The following is a 22,257-nucleotide window of genomic DNA, read 5'->3' as shown; positions in this document are numbered from 1 at the left end:
ATTTATATGTTGTTTGTACGGGATTCTAACCGTTTTCTTGTGTCTTCTGGCATTTTTGAAGAGTCGATTGTCCATTTCTTATTCTGAGGAAGCTCATTTCTGAAATGCTCTGGCGTGAGGAGCAATTCAAGATGTTGCTTGATTTCTTGGAATTTCTTTTTGTCCATAGATACCTGAATTGAGTATCTTATATGTTTAATGTGAGTGTTAGGTGCCCTATCAATTTTATTGAATGAAGCAACACATATGATTTCTGCACAACTAATCAAAGTGTAGCCGTTTTCTAATTGATTGTGTGTAACCTGATAAATAATGTGATTTGTTTGTGTATTTCAACGAAGCGACGGGATGGATTAAGAAGAGGAGTCAATATGGAATGGCACGATGTGTGTATTTAAAAACAAATATGCAGAGCCCCAAAGATGATTAAGCAAATAGTTAATGTCTGCGTGGCATTAGTTGTTTTTCACAATGTTCTTCAGGCTTTCAAAGCCTCTAAGAATGACAAGAGCCTTTCTAGAAGATACAGCAAGTGCTTTATGATGATTTCTGTATTTCTTGTGATTGACAACATGTTTTCGTTTGTTTTGAACATTGTTCCGTTTTACCAGCTGTTTAAACTAATGGTTGTTGTCTGGATGTCGATCCCAGCATGCACAGGTGCAGTATTTGTATACAAATTTTATATACAAGGTTTTTTGGACAAGCATGAAAGCCGACTTGATGAGATGGTTGAGAATGTAAAGAAGGTTGTGTCTAGATATTTCAGTGAATGTTATGGCAAGGCACATAAAAGATGCTATATAAGCAAAGACACAAAGACAAAGGCTGAAATCGTAGATGAAGAGGCTGGAGAGCAATTGAAGGAAGAAGAGAATGCAGGAGATGTGGAAGAGTCTGGGTTTTCTGCGATTGACTCGACTTCTGTCAATGAAGATAAGGCTGTGTCTGAAGCCGGGCTTAAATGGCGGAGCGGATCGTTTATGGATGTGGATAGTAAGTCTAAAGACAAATAAATGAATGTCTTGTGTATTTTTTGCTGTTGATATGAGTTGAACTGATTTTGATACCCCATAGATGGGCGTGGTTGGAAGGATCACGCGTGCAGCAAGTAAAGTGATTAGAAATGGAGTAAAGAAATTGAAGAAAGGAACGAGGTTTATTATCAAAGGAAGAAAGGGCGATGTCGGTGAGTGCATTTATTCTGGAGAATATGAAGAATGTGAGAGTAAGTGTGGGCAACAGGAGGTAATTAATGATCGAGTGATGCATGAGGATATACCCGTGGAATATGAAATCATGAATGCTAGAAGCTTTAGCATGCCTGTTTTTATAGAAATGGGGCAAGAAGTTAATAGCCTTGGATTGAAAAGAATAGGTGGAGAAGTGCTGTTTTTGTATGATATTGATGATACGCTGTATCATAGATCTAATGGGCTTCAAGAGGAGGAAAGAATGTTTTTGAAACAGAAGTATGTTTCTTTGAAAGAAGGAGTAACGTATGATCTATTTGAGAAGTATATGTCGATGTCTTATCTCTACTCGCATATGTTTAATGAATATGGAGGCATCTCTCTTGAAGAGTATTGGAAAATGCTTTCTGAGTTTGATTATTTACAGTATGTTTCTCCTGATCCAAGTTTGAGAAGTTTTTTGTTGTCTATGAGCAATGTGAGGAGATGTTGCTTTACAAATGGACCAAGAGATAGGGCAGAGAACATTCTTACGAAGATGGGTCTTCTTGATTGCTTTGAAGCTGTAATATGCATAGGAAAGTATGATTCTACGTTCTGTTGTAAGCCAAAATATGTATCTTATGAGTTTGTCATGCGTGTCCTAGGCATTGATATGCCTGAGAATATTCATTTTTTTGATGATTCTGAGAGCAATGTGAATAAAGCCAAGGAGATGGGATGGAACGCTTGGCACATTAATGGCGAGGAGCACATCATAGATGTTTCTTTGAACGCCCTTCGGGCTGTTCATACAAGCAAAAATTCTCTTCTAGATCCACAGAGCATAGAGGACCTGTGCAGACTTTATTCATCATCTTCAATGCATAAGTTTGATATTAGCTAAATAGCTCAGAATTTAATATTTAAAATATTGGTTTATTATATCAAATATACATCAAGAAAGCAGGCTTGGCTTTACTATCTCTGCATTGTTATTGACAAAATGGATTGGCCTGACAGTATCGAAAATATCTTCATATAAATAGTTTCTTGATTGTTCGAATCCATTTGGGACTTCTCCTTTTGCATATCTTTTCTCGATATCTATCTTTGCCTGAAGAAGATTGAGTGTTTTCTTTGCATTTGTATAGAAATTGCATATGTAATCAAGCAATACGTAGACAATATGGCTACGAAGACTTATATCTGTATTTGGACTCTTTGTATATGCTCCAAGGATCCGATCAAATCTTTCATCTACAAAAGATTGCAAGTATGCAAAATATGAATATTCTGAATTGCTTAATTTGTTTTTTTTGTGATATTGTGTAAGTTTATGTCCTGTAAAGCAATCTATCGCAGTGGCATATATATCGTAGACTCCTATTGGATTCAATGCATCATCGTATGCAATCATAGGTTTCTGCACAAATAACTGTAAATGCTTTAGATAATGACAAATAAGAGTGCCTTGCTCATAACTAATACCATGCATTTTGCATCTTTCTTCTGATGGTTTAGCATTAATAATCGATTTGATAACACTTCGCAGCTTTACGAATAGAAATTCTCCGTACGTGCCTTTGCTTGTATTAAATGAAATCAGTCGATTCCTTCTTGATATTAATTGATCCTCCCAAGCCATCTCGGATGTATGATTCTCTGATTGACAATCAGGATATTTATCAGGTATCTCTTGATGGCTCTCCCTGCATTCTGGATTTTCTCTCGCTTCTATGCTGTATTCTTCCTCAATGTTTCTGTACAGATTGAATGGTTTTGCATTTGCATTTTCATTATCTATTTTTGTATTATGTATCAAATTATATCTGCAATCATGTAGATCTGACTCATACACAGATGAACTCTCGTCAGCATGCATTTCCTTGTTGTCCAGCTTTGCAGAGCTTATTATTGCAATGCACGTCCCTATCACTAGCGCTATAAGCAACAATACGACCGCTACTATTTTATGCTTTCGCGCCATGATTTATCAATGGGACTGTATCCAAAACATTATTTCACTTTGATTAGAATCTAAAAAGATTGTTTAATCCCATTTGGTTTTCCCATTGATGTATCCCTCAACAATCAAATGGCAGTCATCAACATCGACTCTTACCTGCTTCATGCTATCTCTTTCCCTGATCGTCACCATCCTATCGCTTGCAAATCCAGGATCAAAAGTAATGAAAAACGGAATCCCAAGTTCATCGCATGATGCATACTTTCTGCCAATGCTGCATGAACGCTCATTAACCTGCACTACAAATCCTTTTTCAGACAAATACTTCTTTATCCTTATAATATGTTCATAATATTCATCAGAATAAATCAAATATCCAATAGCACATTGGATAGGCGCAACCATTGGTTTGAATCTAAATACAGGCTTCATATCTTCTCTTGAATAGAAAGAATGCTCTATCAATGCATAAAGGATGCGCCCAACTCCAAACGAAGGCTCTACCACATCTGGAATTACATTCTCAACATGCACCATCTTCTTACTTCTCAAGCATTCCACATCAACATCATGTCCGTCATATTGAAATCTAACATATGATCTTCCTTCTGAACAAACCAAATTTTTCTGAATAAACTCTTGGGAGGTCGACAAAACAATCTCCTCAAACTCTCCAAATTTTTCTCGAATTCTAGGGCCCCATTCCTTTTTGTTCAACTTCAGTACCCATTCATCAACTTCCCTGGGTTCGGCTAATCTTCGCTTGCTCCTCAGGCTAATGCCAGACATCTCCTCATGGCACTTAAGATCATAGCAAGACCTATCTGCTATTCCAACACATTCAACCCATCCATGAGAAGTGTATATTTCTGCGTCCCAGCAGTCCTTTGCGTAATGTGCCATTTCATCTTTCTTGTGCTGTCTGAACCTAACCATGCTCATATCCATCCCGAGATCCTTGAAAAACAGCGCTGTCCTTCCAATAAAATATCCAATAGTCTCGTTAAACACAATTGCCTGTCTCACTGCATCTCCCAATGCCATTTCTACATCTTTGTCTCCATAAAGAAGTCTTAACACAAGGCCTCCAACCGATGCAAACTTCGGGTGATTCTTTTCATCCTCTAGTACAAAGTGTTCAATCTCTGCTTGCTCAAACTCTCTCACTCTTATTAGCCCACCCCTTGGGCTGATCTCGTTTCTATACGCTCTTCCAATAGATGCAGATGCAAAAGGTAGATTCTCATTGTTATATTCATAAAGCTTCTTAAAATTCAAAAATTGCCCTTGTGCTGTCTCAGGTCGTAAAAACACCCATTGGTCTCCCTTATATCCTATCTTTGTTCCAAACATAAGATTAAACTGCTGAGACTGCTTGAGTTTGTTTCCAGAAGTACCTCTAATGTCATATTTCTCAATTGTTGCATCCACCTCTTCACAAGTCATACAATCTACTCTTCTCAAGTCACTAATAACCTCATCGGTTTGCTCCATCTTCTCCAACACTGCAGAAATCAAATGGTCTGCACGGAAACACTCTCCAGACTCTTCATCAAACACAAGAATGTCACAGAATTTATCCACATGTCCGCTCGCTTTCAGGACACTGTATGGCAGCATTGCCGTTGTGTCTATCTTCAACATGTCTTCTTCAACCACAAAATGTCTTCTCCACAAAGACAACATGTTTGCTTTCAATGACAATCCTGGTGGTCCAAAGTCATAGAGACCTGACACTCCACCATATATGTGTGCAGACTGTGCTATGAAAAACCTCTTCTTAAGAATATGCTCAATTAGCTGTTGATCAAACTTTTTCATTTAAGGGATACTGCATGAATGAATGATATTAAACAAATCGGTCGTATGAGCTTTAAACCCTTATATGAATGATCTGGTCTCAAGAATATCAAGGTATGAGTCATTAGATTTAGAAACATACCTGAACAACACAATACAGAGATATGAGGAGTTTCTACTTGAAGCAGAAAAATACAAGGCATCCAAAGTCCATCATGAGATAGACACTGAGATACTGAAGATATTCCTAGTGAATAGCAACGCTCTACTCGATATTCTTGATGCATATGAAGAGTCATACGTGGTCATTTCAAACATGATTGATCTTTCAAAACAGCTCCTTAGATCCCGTTTAAGTGTATGCGAGGAAGACGTAATTGTTGACAAGGAGCAGGTCAACAAATTCAGGGCTATTATTGAGAGCTTCAGTGAGGATGCTGGCGTATTTGCCACCGATGAGCGATTTCTTGTTCATTTTAACACATTTAAGGAAAAGTGTGGGCAGAAGTGTATATTGGTTCTTACGAACGATATTCTTTTAATAGGTATACTGCAGCAGGGACTCAGGAAATACAGACTGCTCAATGCATACAGCTATACAATTGTGCGCATGGACATCAAGGATGGCATTCTTAGAGTAAGGGTGGATCCCACAACATATGAATTTAGCAGCAGTATAAAAAGCGTCGAAAAGACGTTCAAGGTTTTTGAAGAGTTAACATACAAGTATAAAAAGAAGCATGAAGATACAGGTAAAACGATCGTTGATCAAGAAATGATTGAATATCTTGCATTTACAGAGCAGTACGAACTTCTGAATCCAGATGAGTTTGCTGGAGGCTGTCCATCAAAAATGATGTTTTACAGCAAGCAAGAGATTGTAAAGTATCTTTCTGTGCTTACAGAGTCCAAACACGATGCATCGGTGTGTTTGTATTCCTTTCTTGAAAGCAGATTTAAAGATGGAATGCGCAAGATTAACCAAATACAAACCCTTGATGGATTGATTGCAGATGTGTTTGCATATTTCAAGGAGTTTTTTGATGAGCAGGATGAACTAATAAGAGACTTAGAAACAATCTCGAGCATAAGGAGAAGTGGAGTCACTTTATTAATAGAAAAACAGTTGATTGAGTGCTTCAAGGCATTTGAGCACAGGATATTCAATAAATCGCTCAATTCGAATCAAGCAGATCATTACATAAAGCTTGTTGTCCAGAACCTTAAATTCTCAGGATGCAATTTCTGCTATCTCATGGACAGCTTCGTTCAGAAAAATGAAGACTACAAGCTACGATGCATAGAAAATGCAATGAAAGAAATAGAGAAAATCATCAGGTCAATAATTATGGAATAAAAATGAAGTAGGATTAAAACATTGTTTATGCATTTCAAATCCAAAAGGATTAATTAAACACATTTCCTATAACCTTTGTTCATTGAATGCATGATTTATAAAGTGATTTACAGTGTATAATATCTTATACAAATACATTGATTTAAGTATATTTAGAATCAAGATTTTAATTGATTTTCTGAGACAGTTTCTCAATAATCTCAATCAGAATTGGGACAGAGCATCCAGTTATGCTTTCTCCAAACACTGCCTTATTCCCGTTGCTTTCAGAAACTCCTGCAATGTCAAAATGTGCCCACTTAAACTTCTTTTCAACAAACTCATTCAGGAAAATTGCTGCTGTTGATGACCCTGCTTCCCTAGATTCCCCAGTATTCTTCAAATCAGCCACATTTGACTTCATCAGCTGCAAGTAGAACTTAGAGAGCGGCATCCTCCATGCAGGGTCGTTTGCCTCAATACCGCTTTGGTATATCATGTTTGACAGCTCATCATCCTTTGTGAAGTATCCCATGTATGTGTCACCAAGAGCTACACAAATCGCTCCAGTTAGTGTTGCAACATCAAATATATACGATGGATTTGCCTTTTGTGCATATACAAGTGCATCTGCCAGAATAAGCCTTCCTTCCGCATCAGTGTTATCAATCTCAACGCTCTTTCCATTCATTCCAACATACACATCTCCAGGCTTAGTAGCCGTGCCACTCGGCATGTTCTCCACAAGAGGTATTGCAATGTCCACATTGATCTTCATCCCAAGGTCAGATGCAAGTCCAATCACGCTCAGCACAGATGCTGCTCCCAGCATATCTCCTTTCATTCGGTTCATCTTTGGTGATGGCTTCAATGAAATCCCTCCAGAATCAAAGCATACTCCCTTACCCACTAATGACACATCTACTGAATCTCCTCCTCGTCCACGATACTTTGCAACCAAAAACTTTGGCTCCTGTACTGATCCCTGTGCCACACTTAATAATAGATTCATTCCACTGTCTTTCATGAACTTCTGGTCATACACCTCCATCCTTATATTCTTCTTTTGACTCAGGTACTTACTTGCATACTCAACAAACAGCGTTGGATTCATAAGATTTGCAGGCGTGTCTCCCAGAAACCTTGCAAAGTTTTGAGCATTTCCAATCGTTATTGCCTTTTCAATCTTCGGGCACTTACAATTGATCGCTACTTTCTTTCCTTTATTTTCTTCAGAGTCCAAAAAGTCGTACTTATATGATGCAAGAACTATCCCAGACACAACCTCCTTACACATCATTTCAGAACTCAGTGCAATCTCGACATCCTTCAGATGCGAAACAGCCTTGTATGCAAGTGCGCCTGCCTTCCTGGACACATTCTTTACCTCAAGCTCATCTTCAGCTTCATCAATCGATCCAAGCCCCACAAATACCACCATCTTCTTGTCTTCTCCAAGATACACATAAGTCTCCCCTGCTGCTCCCTTGGCTCCAACTCCATTCAGAAAATCCATGTATTTGGAATCAACACTGTCCATGTGTACCTTAACACCATCCTTCCCTTTGCTGAACAACACCAGCATCGCCTTTGCTGAATCTGCGCTTGTCTCATTTAGCACAGCCAACTTCTCGTAACCTAAGAGCTCTGCCATTTGGGTGTCAACAAACAAAAAAATTAAATTACCTCATTGTTTATTTATGCAATATCCAGGTTTTAGCCCATTAATGCGCATAATGATTATTTTAGGTGCATCAATGCTCTCCATCGTCTGTGCATCCTCATCATTGTATAAAGGCACGCCTTATTTCAACATACAATATACAGTCGTTGATGAGAATGGAAATGAAGAGATTCGACAGAAGCAGATGCAGTTTATTCTTGATTTTGAAAACACGCCACTTGCTGCAGAAAACTTCTATAACCTTGTAAAAGGAGGAGAAGAATTCAATAAGATTCCCTTGCATTACAAAAACAGCATCTTCCACAGAATCATTCCTGGATTCATGATGCAAGGAGGTGATATTGTCAACAGCAATGGCACAGGTTCCATTTCAACATATAAAGACGGGATACCATTTGAAGACGAGAACTCAAAAATACTACATGATACAGCAGGTGTTCTTTCCATGGCAAACAGAGGCCCAAATACAAATGGATCACAATTTTTCATTACTTTTGGACAACAGAAGCATCTTGATGGAAAGCACACTGCATTTGGCAGAATCATTGGGCAAGAAAGCTTCGATATTCTGAAGGAAATTCAACAGCTGGTCTCCATCGACAGGAAAACAAATGAACCAAGAAATAAAGTCACAATAATCGAATCAGGGATTAAGCCACTACCTGAGGATACACGAATTGAGCTAGACATAAACAACAACAGAGAGCCTACAGAGCTTTAATAAATCAATCTAAGTATAATATTATCTTTTATTATGAACCAGAGACACTCCAATTCAATTAGTGTATCCATCCTTTATAGTCCATAAACTCACACAATCACATACTTCCTAAGATCTGACAGTGATGTTCCAATCAACACATTCCCTGACTTCTCAACCATTTCACAAAGCACATTTTGTATCTTCGAGTCATCAAATAAACACACTCTTGTGCCTGCATCCATCAAACAATCTTTCAGTGAATCAAGAACTCGTTCTATTCCTCCTTCAATCTGGCTTTGGCAAATAATCGCATCAAGTGTTTTTTCCACACCTCTTCTCAAATCATTCAAAGGCATTTCTCCACCAGCCAATGAAAATCTCCACCTGAACGAAATAACTTCCTCAAATACATAATAACTTATCTTATACACCAAACTTGTATACAATGCAATTCTTATCCTTGTGGGCTTTTCCAATTCCATCGCCGATAACTTCAGAACAAGATGCTCAACAAGTTTAAGCTTCCAAAGAAACTGAAAAATCATCACAAGCTTCAATACACACTCATTTGTGATAACCATATTTGCAGGATACTCCACGTGGCTAAATAGCGCAAAATTCTCATATCTATTTTTTTCATCAGCAATGTACACGCCCAGACCAGATGCAAACTCATCTACTTGTCCATATGTGTTCCTAACAGCCATGTCAAGAATATAGCTGAAACTCTTGCTGCTAAGATTTTTACTATCCTTTAAATACATGAAGAGCGTTTCTATAAAGTCGCCTCTTCCAAAAAGAAAGCAATTTCTTGCTCCATCTATATGCTTCCAGATTCTCATGTCTCTCAAAAACCTTTTTTCTACTTGCTTGTTGGATATATCAAGAGCCAAATCAACATCATCAGCTAAACCAGGGCTGAGTATGTCAAGACAAGCATGTTTGTACAAACCTTCATGTGTATCACAGGCACCATCTACAGACATATTTTCAATTCCAAACATGCGATTTCCTTTTGTTTCGGCATAACTATCAATCTCAGATGTATGTATCTTATCTATACTGTCAGCATTATACTTTCTAACAAGCAATGCACATTTACCTATATAAAGTATTTTCTCAACCACACTGTTGGGCACAAATCTAGGAACAAGGCCAAAATCAACCGTAAACTCGTCCCATGGATTCACAGACATGCTTCTACAAATAAAAAACTCGTTTGTATCATCACTAAATTCACCTCGGAACACAAATGAATTCAAGCACCTGTTGATGTGCAAAAAGCTCGATTCAAGCACTTTTCTATAGAAATCACGACCTGAATACATATCAGGCTTCAAAAACTCAAATGGCATCTTTGGATAATCTGTGAAGCACTCATTGAGTTGATGAATGATCTGCAGCTTTATATATGCAGAATACATTCCTGAATAGAACTCAAGTAGTTCATCTTCCTGAGCCATTACAGCGCATTCATACTTCTCAAGCTCTTCTCTAACAACCTTATAGAATTGAGAATGCGCCTTTGAATGGAACGATTGTAAACACTTCAACTTTTTGTAAATGCATGCATTCTGGTACACCTGGAAAACAATTGTACATGTGTGTAGATCTATCTTATCTCTAAGATATCCAATTCCACAATCTGTAAAATATGATGTTTCAAATCCTAATGCACCTTTCTTGAGGTTTCTATTCAACTCATCAACAATTGAAGATTGAGAGTTTGACATCTTTATGATTATGTAGAACATTATTTTGTCAGCATCAGTTTTGCACATTCTTCGATACATCAGATATGCATTATATGATCTTGCCTTGATGAGTCTTTCGAGGTATGTTTCATCAATGGTTCTATTGGATATGCGTGTGTGTTTCAGTGCACTTTCAACAAGAAGAGGCGAAGGTGTCACTCTTCCACTCTTGAATATTGAGCTGATCAAACCTTTGAGTAACTCCTGCATGTCAAGGGCATTGACGGATGGAATTGAAAGTAATGCATGTGTACATGATGGATTAAAGGCGTACCTGCATAAATGTCACAGGTTTTTTTCACCCATGGAAAATAGGAAGCAAGAGCTTAAGAGAAATAGCATCAATGTGCATCAAAGGCTTGGAACAGATGTCCACGTGACATCAGAGGAGATGGATATGGAAAGAAGAAACACAAAAGCATATGAGTATCTTTGTAGACTGGAGGAGGCAAAGACATGGATAGGAGAATTTGTAAATGTACCTGAAACATTTGAAGAGTTTGAGGATGAGATGAAGCGAGGAATGGTGTTGGCAGAGGTGTGCAGAGCATTTGCTCCAAGATGTGTCAAGAGCGTGTTTAATGGAAGCATTCTTCAGTATAGACATACAGACAACATCAACTATTTTCTGGATGGGATTGTGCAGGTGGGACTGCCTAAACATTTTCATTTTGAAGTGATTGATTTGTATGAAGGGAAGAATTTTGCAAAAGTGATATATTGTGTTCATGCGCTTGCACACTTTTTGAGTTCGAAGGGAATATCGAGAAGCATAAAAAGTGCAAGGGGAATGGTGTTTTCAGAGGATGATATGGCAAGGGCGGATGTACAAGTTGAGAACATGCTGATGCCTAAATTTGATGAGATTGGAGAAAAGTTATGGGAGAATTTGAAGAAGGAGGAAATGGAGCACGAGAACAATGAAGCAAAGGCTGAGAGTGATGTGGAGCAATACGATGCAATTATTGAAGACAACGAATGCAGTTTTTTTTCAGAAGATATGAGTATGTGTGGAGAGTATGTTGAGATAGTGAAGTTGACTCTAAAAACATTTCTGTACAAGAAGTGTTTTGATGACATATATTTCAGGAAGGACGCATCTTTCTTTTCTATAAAGAAGCTTGCATTTTTGTTTTTTGGCGTCTCACCTGAGATGGGCAAAGAGAACCAGATTGAGAACCTGCACTACAAGATATCGAAGATGTTTGATAGCATCTATGAGAAGGATATGCAGATCAAGGACATTGAGATGAGGATAAAGCTGATGATACAGAACAGGATGGAGGTAGGTAATATTATAGTCAAGAGCCCAATAAGCGATGATATTGACACGAAGGTGTTTGAGAAGGTGTTGATGCTGTTAAGAAATAATCCAAAGTATCTCTCTGGATTGCTTATGCATGTTTCTGACCTGGATGCATTTGTGGTATCCATAGTAATTCCGATATTTTCAAATGTGTGTTCGAAGAAGGAGGAATATATGTTTGTGAGCCTAGTGTTGGAGACATTCCGTAAGGAGCTTCTGAATGAAGGACTTGATATCAGCAAGTTTGTGTTTATAGACATGTCACTTGGGATGCATTCTAGTGCTTTTTTTTCACTCGAGGTGTTTAAGGAGATTGAGCTTCCTATTCAGCATGAATTACCAGCAAGCTCGGCATGTCATAGATTGATGGTGAACTATTTCAGGGTTGCAAATAGCAGCTTTGCAATGCGAGATGGGATTCTTAGCATTGTGAGGAACCTGGAGAATATTGAACTGGATGCAAATCCGATGCTTATATACAGAGTGCTGTTCAACCAGGATGTGCTAGTTGATAAGGCATTGGAGAACGAAAGAGTAAGAGAAACCGTCCAGACAAGATTGATGGTGATACGTGGAGTGGTTACGTCTGTTCTTGACTTCCTTGAGTCGAATGTGGAGTCTGTCTCGTACATTCTAAGATATTTCTTTAAGCTTTATGGATCTGGAATGTTTTATTCTGAGTTTGTAATGCCGTTTATTTTGGCACCTGATGCATTCATCGAGTCTTTTGTTGTCAGCAAGGCATTGAGGAACAAGTGCTTTATTGTATCTAAGGTTCTTGGGTATGTGACAGATGAGGTTACTGTATTTGAAGAATCGGATTACGGAGATGAGGGAATGAGAGATGAAGAGGTCGACACATGCATGAATGACATTGAAAATGAGAAAAGAAGCTTTGAATTGAAGTTCTATTCTCCTTTGTATCCGTTTTTCAAAAAGTGCCGTGAGAGATATGTCGAGATCCTGAGAAGACTTACGAATGTGAGTAGTCTCGACAATTATTTCCAGTTTGAATCCATGAATGATATTGGAAGAGTCAAAAAGGCAACAGTGTATATGCCGAGTAGTACGGCTAATCAGCTCACAACTCTGCTTATGAACAACACAAATCTACTTGATCCTGAGATGTGTGAGATTTTGGATACTTTGCCCTTGTTTCCAGATGACAAGAATAAGACACTCTCATTTATGATTTTTGGGCCTGAATGGCTGTGTTCTCAAGATTCTGAAAAGATGGCACTTGATAACTTCATAAGGGGATTGAAGAAGAAGCTGATATATGCGATATCAGTATGCAAGGGAAGGAACCTGATTGAGATGCTTGTGAAGGAATCTGACGAAGAAGAGCAGAATGCATATATGGAGCTGCGCAAGAATGAAAAGTCTGTGAAGAATGATGGAGAGCCTATGGGAGTGTATCCACCTGTGCAGTATGAGACTATTGATCATTTAAAAGAGTCTATAATTGATGATCTGAACTTTTTGGAAGGCAGGAGAATCACAACAAGACATAGTCTGTATTCTGAGATGCTGTGCATGTTGGCACATGACATTGTTGTTCTGAGGTTTATGTCTGAGGAGCGTAGCAAAGAGTTAAGGATTAACAAGCTTAGCTATGACAACTTGTGCTACAGAGATGATTATCTGTCAAACAAGATTGAGCTATATCAGAACTACTTGGAATCGTTTATAACAAAGCTCGCTATTAAGAAGAGGCCATTTTTTGCATTTAGCAGTTCAACAGATGAAATGGTAAGGGATTCAAAATATGGGACATACAAGTATAGTGCAGAGAGGTTGATGAGCATGGGAGTGTTGGCGCAGATGTACGAGTGCCTGGACATGTCTGAGATATTCCTTCTATTCCTTTCTGATTCGCCGCTACTTTTCAGCATTGAAGTGTATGTCCAGAACATACTGGTTTCACATCCTGTTTCGTTTAGGTTTGATGATCTCCTTAAGTTGAGGAAAAATGGAAATACAATTTGTGACATAGCAGGAATATGTTCTTTCAGTGTATGTAGATTTATTGATCTCATGAACTCCAAATATGTTGGATGTGAAGGCTAGCTTGATTGATTAAACCTTTCGCTACAAAACAACAATGCTTTTTACTACCTCATATAAAATCTAGTTTCTGGCTAATAATAAAGCATGTATATCTGTGTTTGTATCTCAGGATGCTTTGCCATCCTCCTTACCTAGGCGCATTATAGTCCCCTCCAAGTCTCCATTGCATGCAATAAGGGCATCAAGATTCCTTCTTGTGCCTCTGAATCCCATTTGCTTAAGCTCTGCGAGCTTCTCTCTATATTTTACAAGCTGGCTTTCTGCCTTCATGCCTCCTCCTGGAATCGCCTCATGGATGGGGCTGTCGATCTTTCTTCCCTCTTTAACCTTGCATCCTCCAATGATTCCGTCCTTGAGAGATGCTGATAGTGGATCTTGCACATCCTTAATCATACTGCTGATCATATTAATTCCTCCTGGAATGTTCTCAAGCTTTGACATGGTTATGTCGAGATTCTTCAACTGTGTGTTCATGTATTCAGGATTCATGGAAAGCATCTCCAGCTCTTCCTGAAGACTGGAACTATTCATCATCATCCGAATCTCAGGATTCGCTTCAATTTCATCCTTGAGCCCAGGAAACATCTCAATGATACTTTTCATTGCATCAGGGTTCTTCATGAAGTTCTTCACAAGCGGGTTCTTCATCATAGATGCACTGAAATTTTCCTTTTTGCCTCCACTCTGCATCTCCATCCTCTTCTTCAGATACAAAACGCAATCTGTGTTCACACCTAACTCTTTGAGCTCCTTGTTATTGTCATTAAGAACCCTATCATTGAACAAAAGTACTTGGCACTCAACAGAAACGCCCGTCATCTCCTGTATTTGAATCTTTAGCATCTCTAGCGTGTCTGTTCCCATAACATTTGCTTCAATTGCATTTGCCCGGTATCTAATCGTAAGCCTGATCGCCATGATAATGCATAGGGATGAGTTTTTATTTTTATTCTTTGGTTCAGCAAGATCACTGATGGATTAAAAGGAGAAACAACAAACCATTGGTGCTCTTACAATTATAAGCAAATGTATTAGTGCATAATAAAATTATTAGCACATGCATAAATAACTACAAGCACTTTATTACCTGTGCCATATAACATTTATAAAATACCTGCCCATGGATAAGGTAATTCATGAATTTGTTCTTGAAGAAAGCATTACAAAGCTTGGGGAGAGTATATACATCGGAAGGATTGATGAACTGAAAGCTATCATTATATTACAGAGCCAAAACGTCTCTGCCCATCTGCTCCACCAAATATTGCATCTTCCTAAACAAATAACACAATCAAACGACATTTACTATTCATATAAGGTTTGCATGCCAATGGAAATCCACTTCAGAGTTATCTATCCAGCTACTGAGGAGCATCTCAACAAGTATCGCTCTGTCAACAAACACATCGTTGAGACATACAACGAATACCTGCATTATGTTGAAAATAATTCACACATCAGCTCGAATTGGATGGCAAACCTTGTTAATAAAAGCGGAGAAAATATGAACGAACGAGTGCTTTATGAAGATAGTGAAATAATGATAGTTCCAGATTACAAATGGAACTTGGAATCAAAAGCAACACTGCACATCTTGGCAATATTCAAGGATCAAAACCTTAGAACAATAAGAGATTTAAATAGTCCAGACATTCTGATAAGAGCACACAAAAACATACTAAACACACTAGCAACGTACTTTGGACTTGGTGAGCCTGATGTGTTTCTGTTTTTTCATTACAGGCCAACATACTTCAGACTGCACTTGCACATCATAAATATTAACATTATTCATAAAGGAATTGCTTCCTCAGCAATATCAATTCCATTCCATGATGTCTTACACAACCTTCAGAACTATCCAGAATACTACAAAAGAGATATGCATGTTATAAAAAGAGATATTTAGAATAAAAACAAATCAGTGCGTCAAAGACTAGCTCTTGGCCCAATAGGCTACACTATTAAATTATATTACACTTCATAGTGAACATATTATATCATATGCCTGCTTAAGAGCCTTAAGTGTCATTTCAACCCCGGTTCTTTCTGTCTTGATTGTTTCTGACTCAGATGCTATTTCATCCAGATCGTCTCTATTGTATATTTCCATGAAAAGCATCTCCTGTATTTGGCTCTCTGACTTCCTGACGAGCTCACACATAATTGCCTTTGGAACCTGGTCAATAACAGTTTTCTTGATAATCTCGAAATAGGAGTCTACCATTGATTTGATAATATTCATTTCCATTGCCTCCTGTCCACTCAGTCCATCTCTAATCTTAAGTACATTTGGAATTGAATCAAGAACTGTCTTATTGTCCATTCCCTTGTAAAAGTCTATCTTCTCTGCTTTCCTGCTTTCCACTGCACCTTCATATTCCTTTGGTAGCATTTCACTCCACTTGATGAAGTCAGGATGCTTTGTACTGATGTACGCAGTATTCCAGTCAATGAATGACTCCACAAGCCGATGCGTTGCATCGCTTCGCTCCTTTAACATTGCAACAGCACTGCTGATTATCTTCTCGCCAAGGACCGGGTATCTTGCCATTATAGACACACTAACAATATGCTTAATCATTCTTACAAGCTCTGAAAATACAATACTCACAAGCTTCAGGCTGTGCATTCTAAATGACTCAACAGACTGCTTCGCAAGCTTCTCAAATGCTCCATGTCCAAAAAGCACCACTGATGACGATCCACTTGAATTGTATAACAGTGTTCTTACCTGATCGTCCTGGATGTTGTCAAATGCATTTAGTTTACTTATGAACCTTGCAAAGTGGTGATTAAATGCATAGCTGAGTCTTGCACCTCCCATTAGCTCACTTCCCTTAGACTCAAGATTTCCACAAAGAATGTCACTGAACCGCCTTGAAATGCTATTAATTATCCTCATTACGTTCTCTTTAGGACTCAAAGGTACATTTCCGAGATCCCGAAGATTTGCCTGTGCCTGAACAATCCCATTAGATATCTTTTCTTGAAGCTCAGGAAGACACTGTCTTATATGTTCATGAAGAATATTGTGCAACTTCGATATCAGATATCGCGTTCCACAATATGCTTTGTTTCTCTTATATGATTCATGTGTTGCAAAAAACTCCTCTTCGTCATCCAGAGACTGTTGAATGCCTTTACTTCTCTCTATGTCTAGTTGACTTCTGTTTACAACAGGAACAAATCCCAGTCTAAGGCATATCACACGACCTGCCAATACATCAACAACATCAGTACCGTTATCCATCAGGTCAATTTTTGTAAGGACGCCGATTGTTCTTTCATATCCGTGATCAACCTCTCTGGCAAGCTGAAGTGCATCAGAATTTGATATATCAGTATTTGCAGATGATACTGCAAGTATCAATGCATTCTTATTCGATACATACTTCCTGCATATCTCAGATATCTTGGCACATATATCTTTTGGCTGATCATTCGTGGGCACTCTTACTAAGCCTGGGAGATCAACTAGTGTTAGTGTCAAAACCTTTGGAGAGTAGTACTTCAATGTGATTGGCAGTGGCGATACATCGTTCTTGGACTTAAGGATTCTGCTGGTTTCATTTACTATTTCCCTTCTAACTTCTTCAAAATTAGTGTACTTTGTGTCAGGTGCATGGTTAAAAACAGCATAGTCTTCTGTGCTATTGTGGATGAGTTGAAGAATCAATGGCCTTCTTGTAACAACTCCGGTTCCTCTTGGAAGTATGTCCCTCCCAACAATGTTCTCTAAAACACTGCTTTTTCCAGAGCTCTGACTTCCGATAACCACTATCTGTGGAAGATCCATCCTGCTTGCTATGTTATTTTCCATGCATATGTCTTGCAGCTCGTTGATTTTCTCAATTAGCAAGTCCATAATTTTTATACTCGCCATGATTTTTGTTTATATTCAAACCGTGAAACATGATGAATAAGTTTCGGAGATGGCTGCTACCTTCCTCTCATCACAATCACCTTTTCTATCCCACATCTGCATTTTGTCGCAAGACACAGTCCGTTCTCACGTCTGAGTATCCTTGACACACTGTTGACTCCTGGAATCATGACTGTGTTGCACTTCATGCACATTGTTCTTTTTATTTGCTTTGCAAGTCGAATCTGATACTTGTTAGACATCGTCCTCATCTTCTTTATTTTTCTACGATGTAAATCCTCGAGATTGATCGCCTCCACTGCAACTGCATACAGATACTTCATGTGCTCTTCACAATCCTTGTGCATCCACTTATATGAGGATTCGAATTCAGCATTTTGTATTACATCCCTAACAAACACAGATGAAGGTTAAGGACGTGCTGACAAAGATAGTGCCAAGGTCAATATTGACGAGCAGAGGATATCCGACAATAGAGGTTGATCTTCAGACATCAATGGGAACATTCCGGGCATCCTGTCCATCTGGTGCATCCACCGGATCTAAGGAGGCTATGGTGATTTTGGACGGAGACGATGAATACAATGGAAGAGGAGTGAAGCACGCCATACAAAAAATTAATGTAATGGAACAAAATTTAATGATGCTTTCATGCAATGCCACAGATATAAATGGCATAGACAACTATCTTTTGAGTCTCGATAGCAGCCCAAACAAATCGAATGTTGGTGGAAATACAATGATTGCACTGTCTATGGCATTTTGTAAGATGTGTGCAGCGTTTTCTAGTATGCGTGTTGATGAGTATTTATCAATTACTAGTGGATTTGATAGGAAAATGCCTGTTCCACACTTCAATCTCCTGAATGGTGGGGCACATTCTGGAAATGGAATGAGTGTTCAGGAGATCATGGTTGCGTATCAGTATGATGATTTAGAAAGAAACATCGAATCTGTATGTGTACTTTACGAATCTTTGAGAAAGCTTATCGCAGAAGAGTACGGAAGTCTTTATGTGTCTGTAGGAGACGAGGGAGGCTATGCGCCTCCAATAAAAAGCATTGAAGAAGGACTTGATCTTATAATAAAAGCATCAGAGATGTGTGGAAGAACAAACTTTAGGTTTGCCATTGACTTTGCAGCCAACGAGTTCTACAGAGATGGGAAGTACATCTTTGATGGAAATGAATACTCCACCTCTGAGCTAGGAAAGAAGTATCTTGGAATACTTGCGAGCTATCCACAGATATACAGCCTTGAGGATCCTTTCAACGAAGGCGACTATGAGGGATGGAAATGGCTCACTCAAAATGCCGGTGCTAGTGTTAATATAGTTGGAGATGATCTGACAGTTACAAATTCTCGTCTTGTTGATGATGCAGGGGCAAAGAGGTTATGCAATGTGCTTTTGGTAAAGCCAAATCAAATTGGAACAGTGAGTGAGGTGATTGAGGCAATAAAGATTGCACGAATGCACAACATGAAAATAATGGTATCACATAGAAGTGGGGAAACCGAAGATTGTTTCATCAGTGATCTTGCAGTTGGTGTTGGCGCAGAATACATTAAGGCAGGTGCACCATGCCGTGGAGAAAGAGTTGCAAAGTACAATCAATTACTCAGACTGAATGAAAACAGACATAATGTGTAACAAAACCAAAATATGTTTGCAATAAAAGCATAATCAATTAAACGAACATTTATTGCATTAAACATTGAATACTCACTCAGAATCGTCCTCTCTACCTTTATGCTTTGTGTCTCTTTCAATCCCAAAGTAGTTATATAAAGACGGCATCTTTTGTATTACACAATCCGAATACTTCCTGCTACTCATTGAAATAAACTTTTCATATGTCACAAGATACTTCTTGCAATACTCACCGATTTCTTCATTATGCTTAATAAGACCCTGAACATTTCTATCTATTGGATTTACCTCGATCCTGGGTCCTTCGGATATGTCATCTAATGGTGAAGTATCTTTTGATTCAGGCTCCTTGCTCTTCTGAACCCATCCTCTTTTCTGTATATCTGAAAGAATTCTTTCCTCGCCATGCACGAGATACAAGTATGATTTCCCATTATTATTATTTCTTGCAGTCCTTCCAACACGATGAACATATGTTTCTATGTTGCATGGACAGTCATACTGCAGCACTGCATCAACATTGGGAAAGTCAAGTCCTCTAGATCCTAAATCTGTGCAGAACAAGTATCCGTTATTTTCCTTTACAAATCTTGTAAACACTTCAATCCTTTGCTTCTGTGTCATTCCACCGCTCAAGCAGAAAATTTTGCTGCGTAACTTGAGCCTCCCAAATAACAAATAGTGGAACTTCACTTCTTTGCATGTGCTGAAAAATACAATTGCTTTTATATCTGCATTCCTCTTCAAAAATGCATAAAGATTGTTTATCTTGTCTTTGATTTTCATCATGTAAAAGTACTGCTGCAGCCGTGATGGAAATCCTTCTTCTCTGTACACACAAACAATTTTTGGATCATCTAGTTCAAGAATCCTTGCAACAGATGCCTTTGGAGTTGCAGAAAATAACATCACCTGCTTCTTCTTCGGCAAATGCCCAAGAATAGACACAAGGCTTTCTCTGAATCCCATTTCAATCATTTTGTCTGCCTCATCAAGCACCAAAATTTGAACATTTCCAGTGTTCATGTATGTGTTTTCGTGCAGATGCTGTATAAACCTCCCAGGCGTACAAACAAGAATGTTTACTCCACATATCTTTTCAGATTCGCTTTCTGCCTCCATGCCTCCCATGACCAGTCCCATACTGAATCCTGCATACTTACCTACTTTACCCAGTACATCAAATATCTGTAGAGCAAGCTCACGTGTTGGCGTCACAACCAGACACCCAAGACCGTCCTGCATGTTCCACTGAAGCTCCTTCAAGCGGTGAAGCATAGGTATAACAAATGCAAGTGTCTTTCCACTTCCTGTTTGCGAGGATCCAATTACATCACCTCCTTCAAGACCAACAGGAATGACCTTCTGCTGTATCTCTGTCATTTCAACAAATCCATGCTCTCGAAGTCCCTTTTTTATGCTATTGTCTATCTTAAGACTGGAAAACTCCATTGGGGTGGCAAACAGTTAACATATACATATACCATTTTTGAATCGCTTTATTTACAGCCTCGAAAAAGCAATTGTATTTTACAACTGCCATCATATACCTTGGCTATACAGTTGCATGAAGCATCCGCTCCTTTACTACAACAACATAGTGTTTACAACTTTACTACATGTCTGGTTGTGCTAAACACTTCCAGGTAGAGGGGACACAGGTTGTGTTGGCTGTTCTGGCTGTGTTGGCTGTGTTGGTGGTGTAGTTGTTGCTGGCGGCGTAGTTGTTGCTGGCGGCGTAGTTACTGGTGTATTGGTTGATGCAGGTGGTACTATCGCTGTTCCAAACACTTTGTTCATGATTGATTGAATCTCAAACAATGCAATTGCCTGGAAGTCTGTGGATGATGCAGTAATCATTATATCAAGGTACAGGTATAGCTGAGCCAAGTCTGCCTGAGCACTCACTTGTTGAGCACAGACCTGTGCTGTGAAGAATGCAATGAAGTCAGTGCCATTCAGATGTAGTCCAATCACTATTGCATCAATTGCTTGTGAGGTGAACTCAATGTTCAAGCTTTCAAAGACTGCCATCTGCTTTGCAAACAATTCATCTGCATATGAGTTAATCAGAGGCTGCATGTTAGAGAATGCACTCAAGACCTGGCTTGAAAACAGACCACTGTCAATAAGACCCATAAGATCGGAGTGGCACATCTTATTGACTCTGCACAGGAGATCCTTCAGGACCTTCACTGCAGTCTCTTGTATGCTTCGTGCAAGAGCACTTGCCTCAGCTGTGTCCCATGCCTTGAGTTGTGTCACAACATCTGCAGGAATCACAAATCCAAGATCTGCAAGTGCTGCCAGCAGAGCAGTGTATTGTGTGCTTACGTATGCAGAGCTTATTACAGATGCTTGTGAAATTTGTCCTTGCAAGAATGCAACTACGCTTTCCTTGTACTGCTTTTCGAATCCGATCAAGTATGTGAACAAGGTGTTCTTCATCTTCTCAAGTGGGATCTCAAGCTCTGTTGCACACTTGCCTTTGTATTGCTCGCTGTTTGATGCGCATGACGAGCTGCTAGACGATGACATACAAGACGAGTATGATTCAGAGCAATCGCCGCTGTATCCACTGTCGGAATTAGATGAATCTGCGCATCTGTTCCTTCTGTTGCTTCTATCACTACTACTATCTGAGATTCCGCAATCAGACCTGCTGCTGGAGTCCATTTCATTTGAAGATGACTCGCAATGGCGTTTTTTCCCCATGAAATTTATGACGTCCCTCTTAGGCACCTCACAAGTACCACAGTCGTTTCTGAATGCATATGTATTGGCAATAGTTGAGCTGAAGCCCATGACGCTCAGGATCAATGAAAGTCTTGCCATAGTTGACAATGTTGTGCTATCAGATATTTATATGTTTGTGGTGTTGAGAATGTGTTCTATGGGATGTTCTTTTACTTATTTTAGAGACATG

General features: G+C 38.9%; 16 protein-coding genes across 16 annotated transcripts; 7 read left to right on the top strand and 9 right to left on the bottom strand.

Annotated features, from left to right (window-relative positions):
• Nucleotides 1–422: 422 nt before the first annotated feature.
• M896_051830 (uncharacterized protein) lies at nucleotides 423–1,016 on the top strand (the record flags this gene model as incomplete). Its single annotated transcript, XM_014708330.1, has 1 exon — nucleotides 423–1,016. The coding sequence occupies one exon, from the start codon at nucleotides 423–425 to the stop codon at nucleotides 1,014–1,016; it is 594 nt and encodes a 197-aa protein (XP_014563816.1).
• Nucleotides 1,017–1,077: 61 nt separating this feature from the next.
• Nucleotides 1,078–2,079, top strand: M896_051820 (uncharacterized protein; the record flags this gene model as incomplete). Its single annotated transcript, XM_014708329.1, has 1 exon — nucleotides 1,078–2,079. The coding sequence occupies one exon, from the start codon at nucleotides 1,078–1,080 to the stop codon at nucleotides 2,077–2,079; it is 1,002 nt and encodes a 333-aa protein (XP_014563815.1).
• Nucleotides 2,080–2,130: 51 nt separating this feature from the next.
• On the bottom strand, nucleotides 2,131–3,162 carry M896_051810 (uncharacterized protein; the record flags this gene model as incomplete). Its single annotated transcript, XM_014708328.1, has 1 exon — nucleotides 2,131–3,162. The coding sequence occupies one exon, from the start codon at nucleotides 3,160–3,162 to the stop codon at nucleotides 2,131–2,133; it is 1,032 nt and encodes a 343-aa protein (XP_014563814.1).
• A 63-nt stretch (nucleotides 3,163–3,225) lies between these two features.
• Nucleotides 3,226–4,962, bottom strand: M896_051800 (glycyl-tRNA synthetase; the record flags this gene model as incomplete). The annotated part of the gene is made up of 1 exon (XM_014708327.1): nucleotides 3,226–4,962. One exon carries the CDS (start codon nucleotides 4,960–4,962, stop codon nucleotides 3,226–3,228), a length of 1,737 nt encoding a protein of 578 aa, XP_014563813.1.
• A 64-nt stretch (nucleotides 4,963–5,026) lies between these two features.
• Nucleotides 5,027–6,298, top strand: M896_051790 (uncharacterized protein; the record flags this gene model as incomplete). The annotated part of the gene is made up of 1 exon (XM_014708326.1): nucleotides 5,027–6,298. One exon carries the CDS (start codon nucleotides 5,027–5,029, stop codon nucleotides 6,296–6,298), a length of 1,272 nt encoding a protein of 423 aa, XP_014563812.1.
• Nucleotides 6,299–6,464: 166 nt separating this feature from the next.
• M896_051780 (leucyl aminopeptidase) lies at nucleotides 6,465–7,931 on the bottom strand (the record flags this gene model as incomplete). The annotated part of the gene is made up of 1 exon (XM_014708325.1): nucleotides 6,465–7,931. The coding sequence occupies one exon, from the start codon at nucleotides 7,929–7,931 to the stop codon at nucleotides 6,465–6,467; it is 1,467 nt and encodes a 488-aa protein (XP_014563811.1).
• A 73-nt stretch (nucleotides 7,932–8,004) lies between these two features.
• Nucleotides 8,005–8,682, top strand: M896_051770 (cyclophilin-type peptidylprolyl cis-trans; the record flags this gene model as incomplete). The annotated part of the gene is made up of 1 exon (XM_014708324.1): nucleotides 8,005–8,682. The coding sequence occupies one exon, from the start codon at nucleotides 8,005–8,007 to the stop codon at nucleotides 8,680–8,682; it is 678 nt and encodes a 225-aa protein (XP_014563810.1).
• Nucleotides 8,683–8,771: 89 nt separating this feature from the next.
• M896_051760 (Spc97/Spc98-like spindle pole body protein) lies at nucleotides 8,772–10,628 on the bottom strand (the record flags this gene model as incomplete). The annotated part of the gene is made up of 1 exon (XM_014708323.1): nucleotides 8,772–10,628. The coding sequence occupies one exon, from the start codon at nucleotides 10,626–10,628 to the stop codon at nucleotides 8,772–8,774; it is 1,857 nt and encodes a 618-aa protein (XP_014563809.1).
• Nucleotides 10,629–10,722: 94 nt separating this feature from the next.
• Nucleotides 10,723–13,794, top strand: M896_051750 (cellular morphogenesis/cytokinesis regulation; the record flags this gene model as incomplete). The annotated part of the gene is made up of 1 exon (XM_014708322.1): nucleotides 10,723–13,794. One exon carries the CDS (start codon nucleotides 10,723–10,725, stop codon nucleotides 13,792–13,794), a length of 3,072 nt encoding a protein of 1,023 aa, XP_014563808.1.
• Nucleotides 13,795–13,899: 105 nt separating this feature from the next.
• On the bottom strand, nucleotides 13,900–14,712 carry M896_051740 (uncharacterized protein; the record flags this gene model as incomplete). The annotated part of the gene is made up of 1 exon (XM_014708321.1): nucleotides 13,900–14,712. The coding sequence occupies one exon, from the start codon at nucleotides 14,710–14,712 to the stop codon at nucleotides 13,900–13,902; it is 813 nt and encodes a 270-aa protein (XP_014563807.1).
• Nucleotides 14,713–14,914: 202 nt separating this feature from the next.
• On the top strand, nucleotides 14,915–15,703 carry M896_051730 (uncharacterized protein; the record flags this gene model as incomplete). Its single annotated transcript, XM_014708320.1, has 1 exon — nucleotides 14,915–15,703. The coding sequence occupies one exon, from the start codon at nucleotides 14,915–14,917 to the stop codon at nucleotides 15,701–15,703; it is 789 nt and encodes a 262-aa protein (XP_014563806.1).
• Nucleotides 15,704–15,775: 72 nt separating this feature from the next.
• On the bottom strand, nucleotides 15,776–17,680 carry M896_051720 (dynamin-like vacuolar protein-sorting protein; the record flags this gene model as incomplete). The annotated part of the gene is made up of 1 exon (XM_014708319.1): nucleotides 15,776–17,680. One exon carries the CDS (start codon nucleotides 17,678–17,680, stop codon nucleotides 15,776–15,778), a length of 1,905 nt encoding a protein of 634 aa, XP_014563805.1.
• A 56-nt stretch (nucleotides 17,681–17,736) lies between these two features.
• Nucleotides 17,737–18,027, bottom strand: M896_051710 (uncharacterized protein; the record flags this gene model as incomplete). Its single annotated transcript, XM_014708318.1, has 1 exon — nucleotides 17,737–18,027. The coding sequence occupies one exon, from the start codon at nucleotides 18,025–18,027 to the stop codon at nucleotides 17,737–17,739; it is 291 nt and encodes a 96-aa protein (XP_014563804.1).
• A 56-nt stretch (nucleotides 18,028–18,083) lies between these two features.
• Nucleotides 18,084–19,331, top strand: M896_051700 (enolase; the record flags this gene model as incomplete). The annotated part of the gene is made up of 1 exon (XM_014708317.1): nucleotides 18,084–19,331. The coding sequence occupies one exon, from the start codon at nucleotides 18,084–18,086 to the stop codon at nucleotides 19,329–19,331; it is 1,248 nt and encodes a 415-aa protein (XP_014563803.1).
• Nucleotides 19,332–19,403: 72 nt separating this feature from the next.
• Nucleotides 19,404–20,783, bottom strand: M896_051690 (ATP-dependent RNA helicase; the record flags this gene model as incomplete). Its single annotated transcript, XM_014708316.1, has 1 exon — nucleotides 19,404–20,783. One exon carries the CDS (start codon nucleotides 20,781–20,783, stop codon nucleotides 19,404–19,406), a length of 1,380 nt encoding a protein of 459 aa, XP_014563802.1.
• Nucleotides 20,784–20,963: 180 nt separating this feature from the next.
• On the bottom strand, nucleotides 20,964–22,166 carry M896_051680 (spore wall protein Swp1b; the record flags this gene model as incomplete). The annotated part of the gene is made up of 1 exon (XM_014708315.1): nucleotides 20,964–22,166. One exon carries the CDS (start codon nucleotides 22,164–22,166, stop codon nucleotides 20,964–20,966), a length of 1,203 nt encoding a protein of 400 aa, XP_014563801.1.
• Between the last annotated feature and the right edge of the window lie 91 nt (nucleotides 22,167–22,257).

Source organism: Ordospora colligata (assembly GCF_000803265.1).
Source record: "Ordospora colligata OC4 chromosome Unknown contig_05, whole genome shotgun sequence".
Taxonomy (NCBI): Eukaryota; Fungi; Microsporidia; family Ordosporidae; genus Ordospora; species Ordospora colligata.
This window is presented reverse-complemented; position numbering and strand designations above follow the sequence as displayed.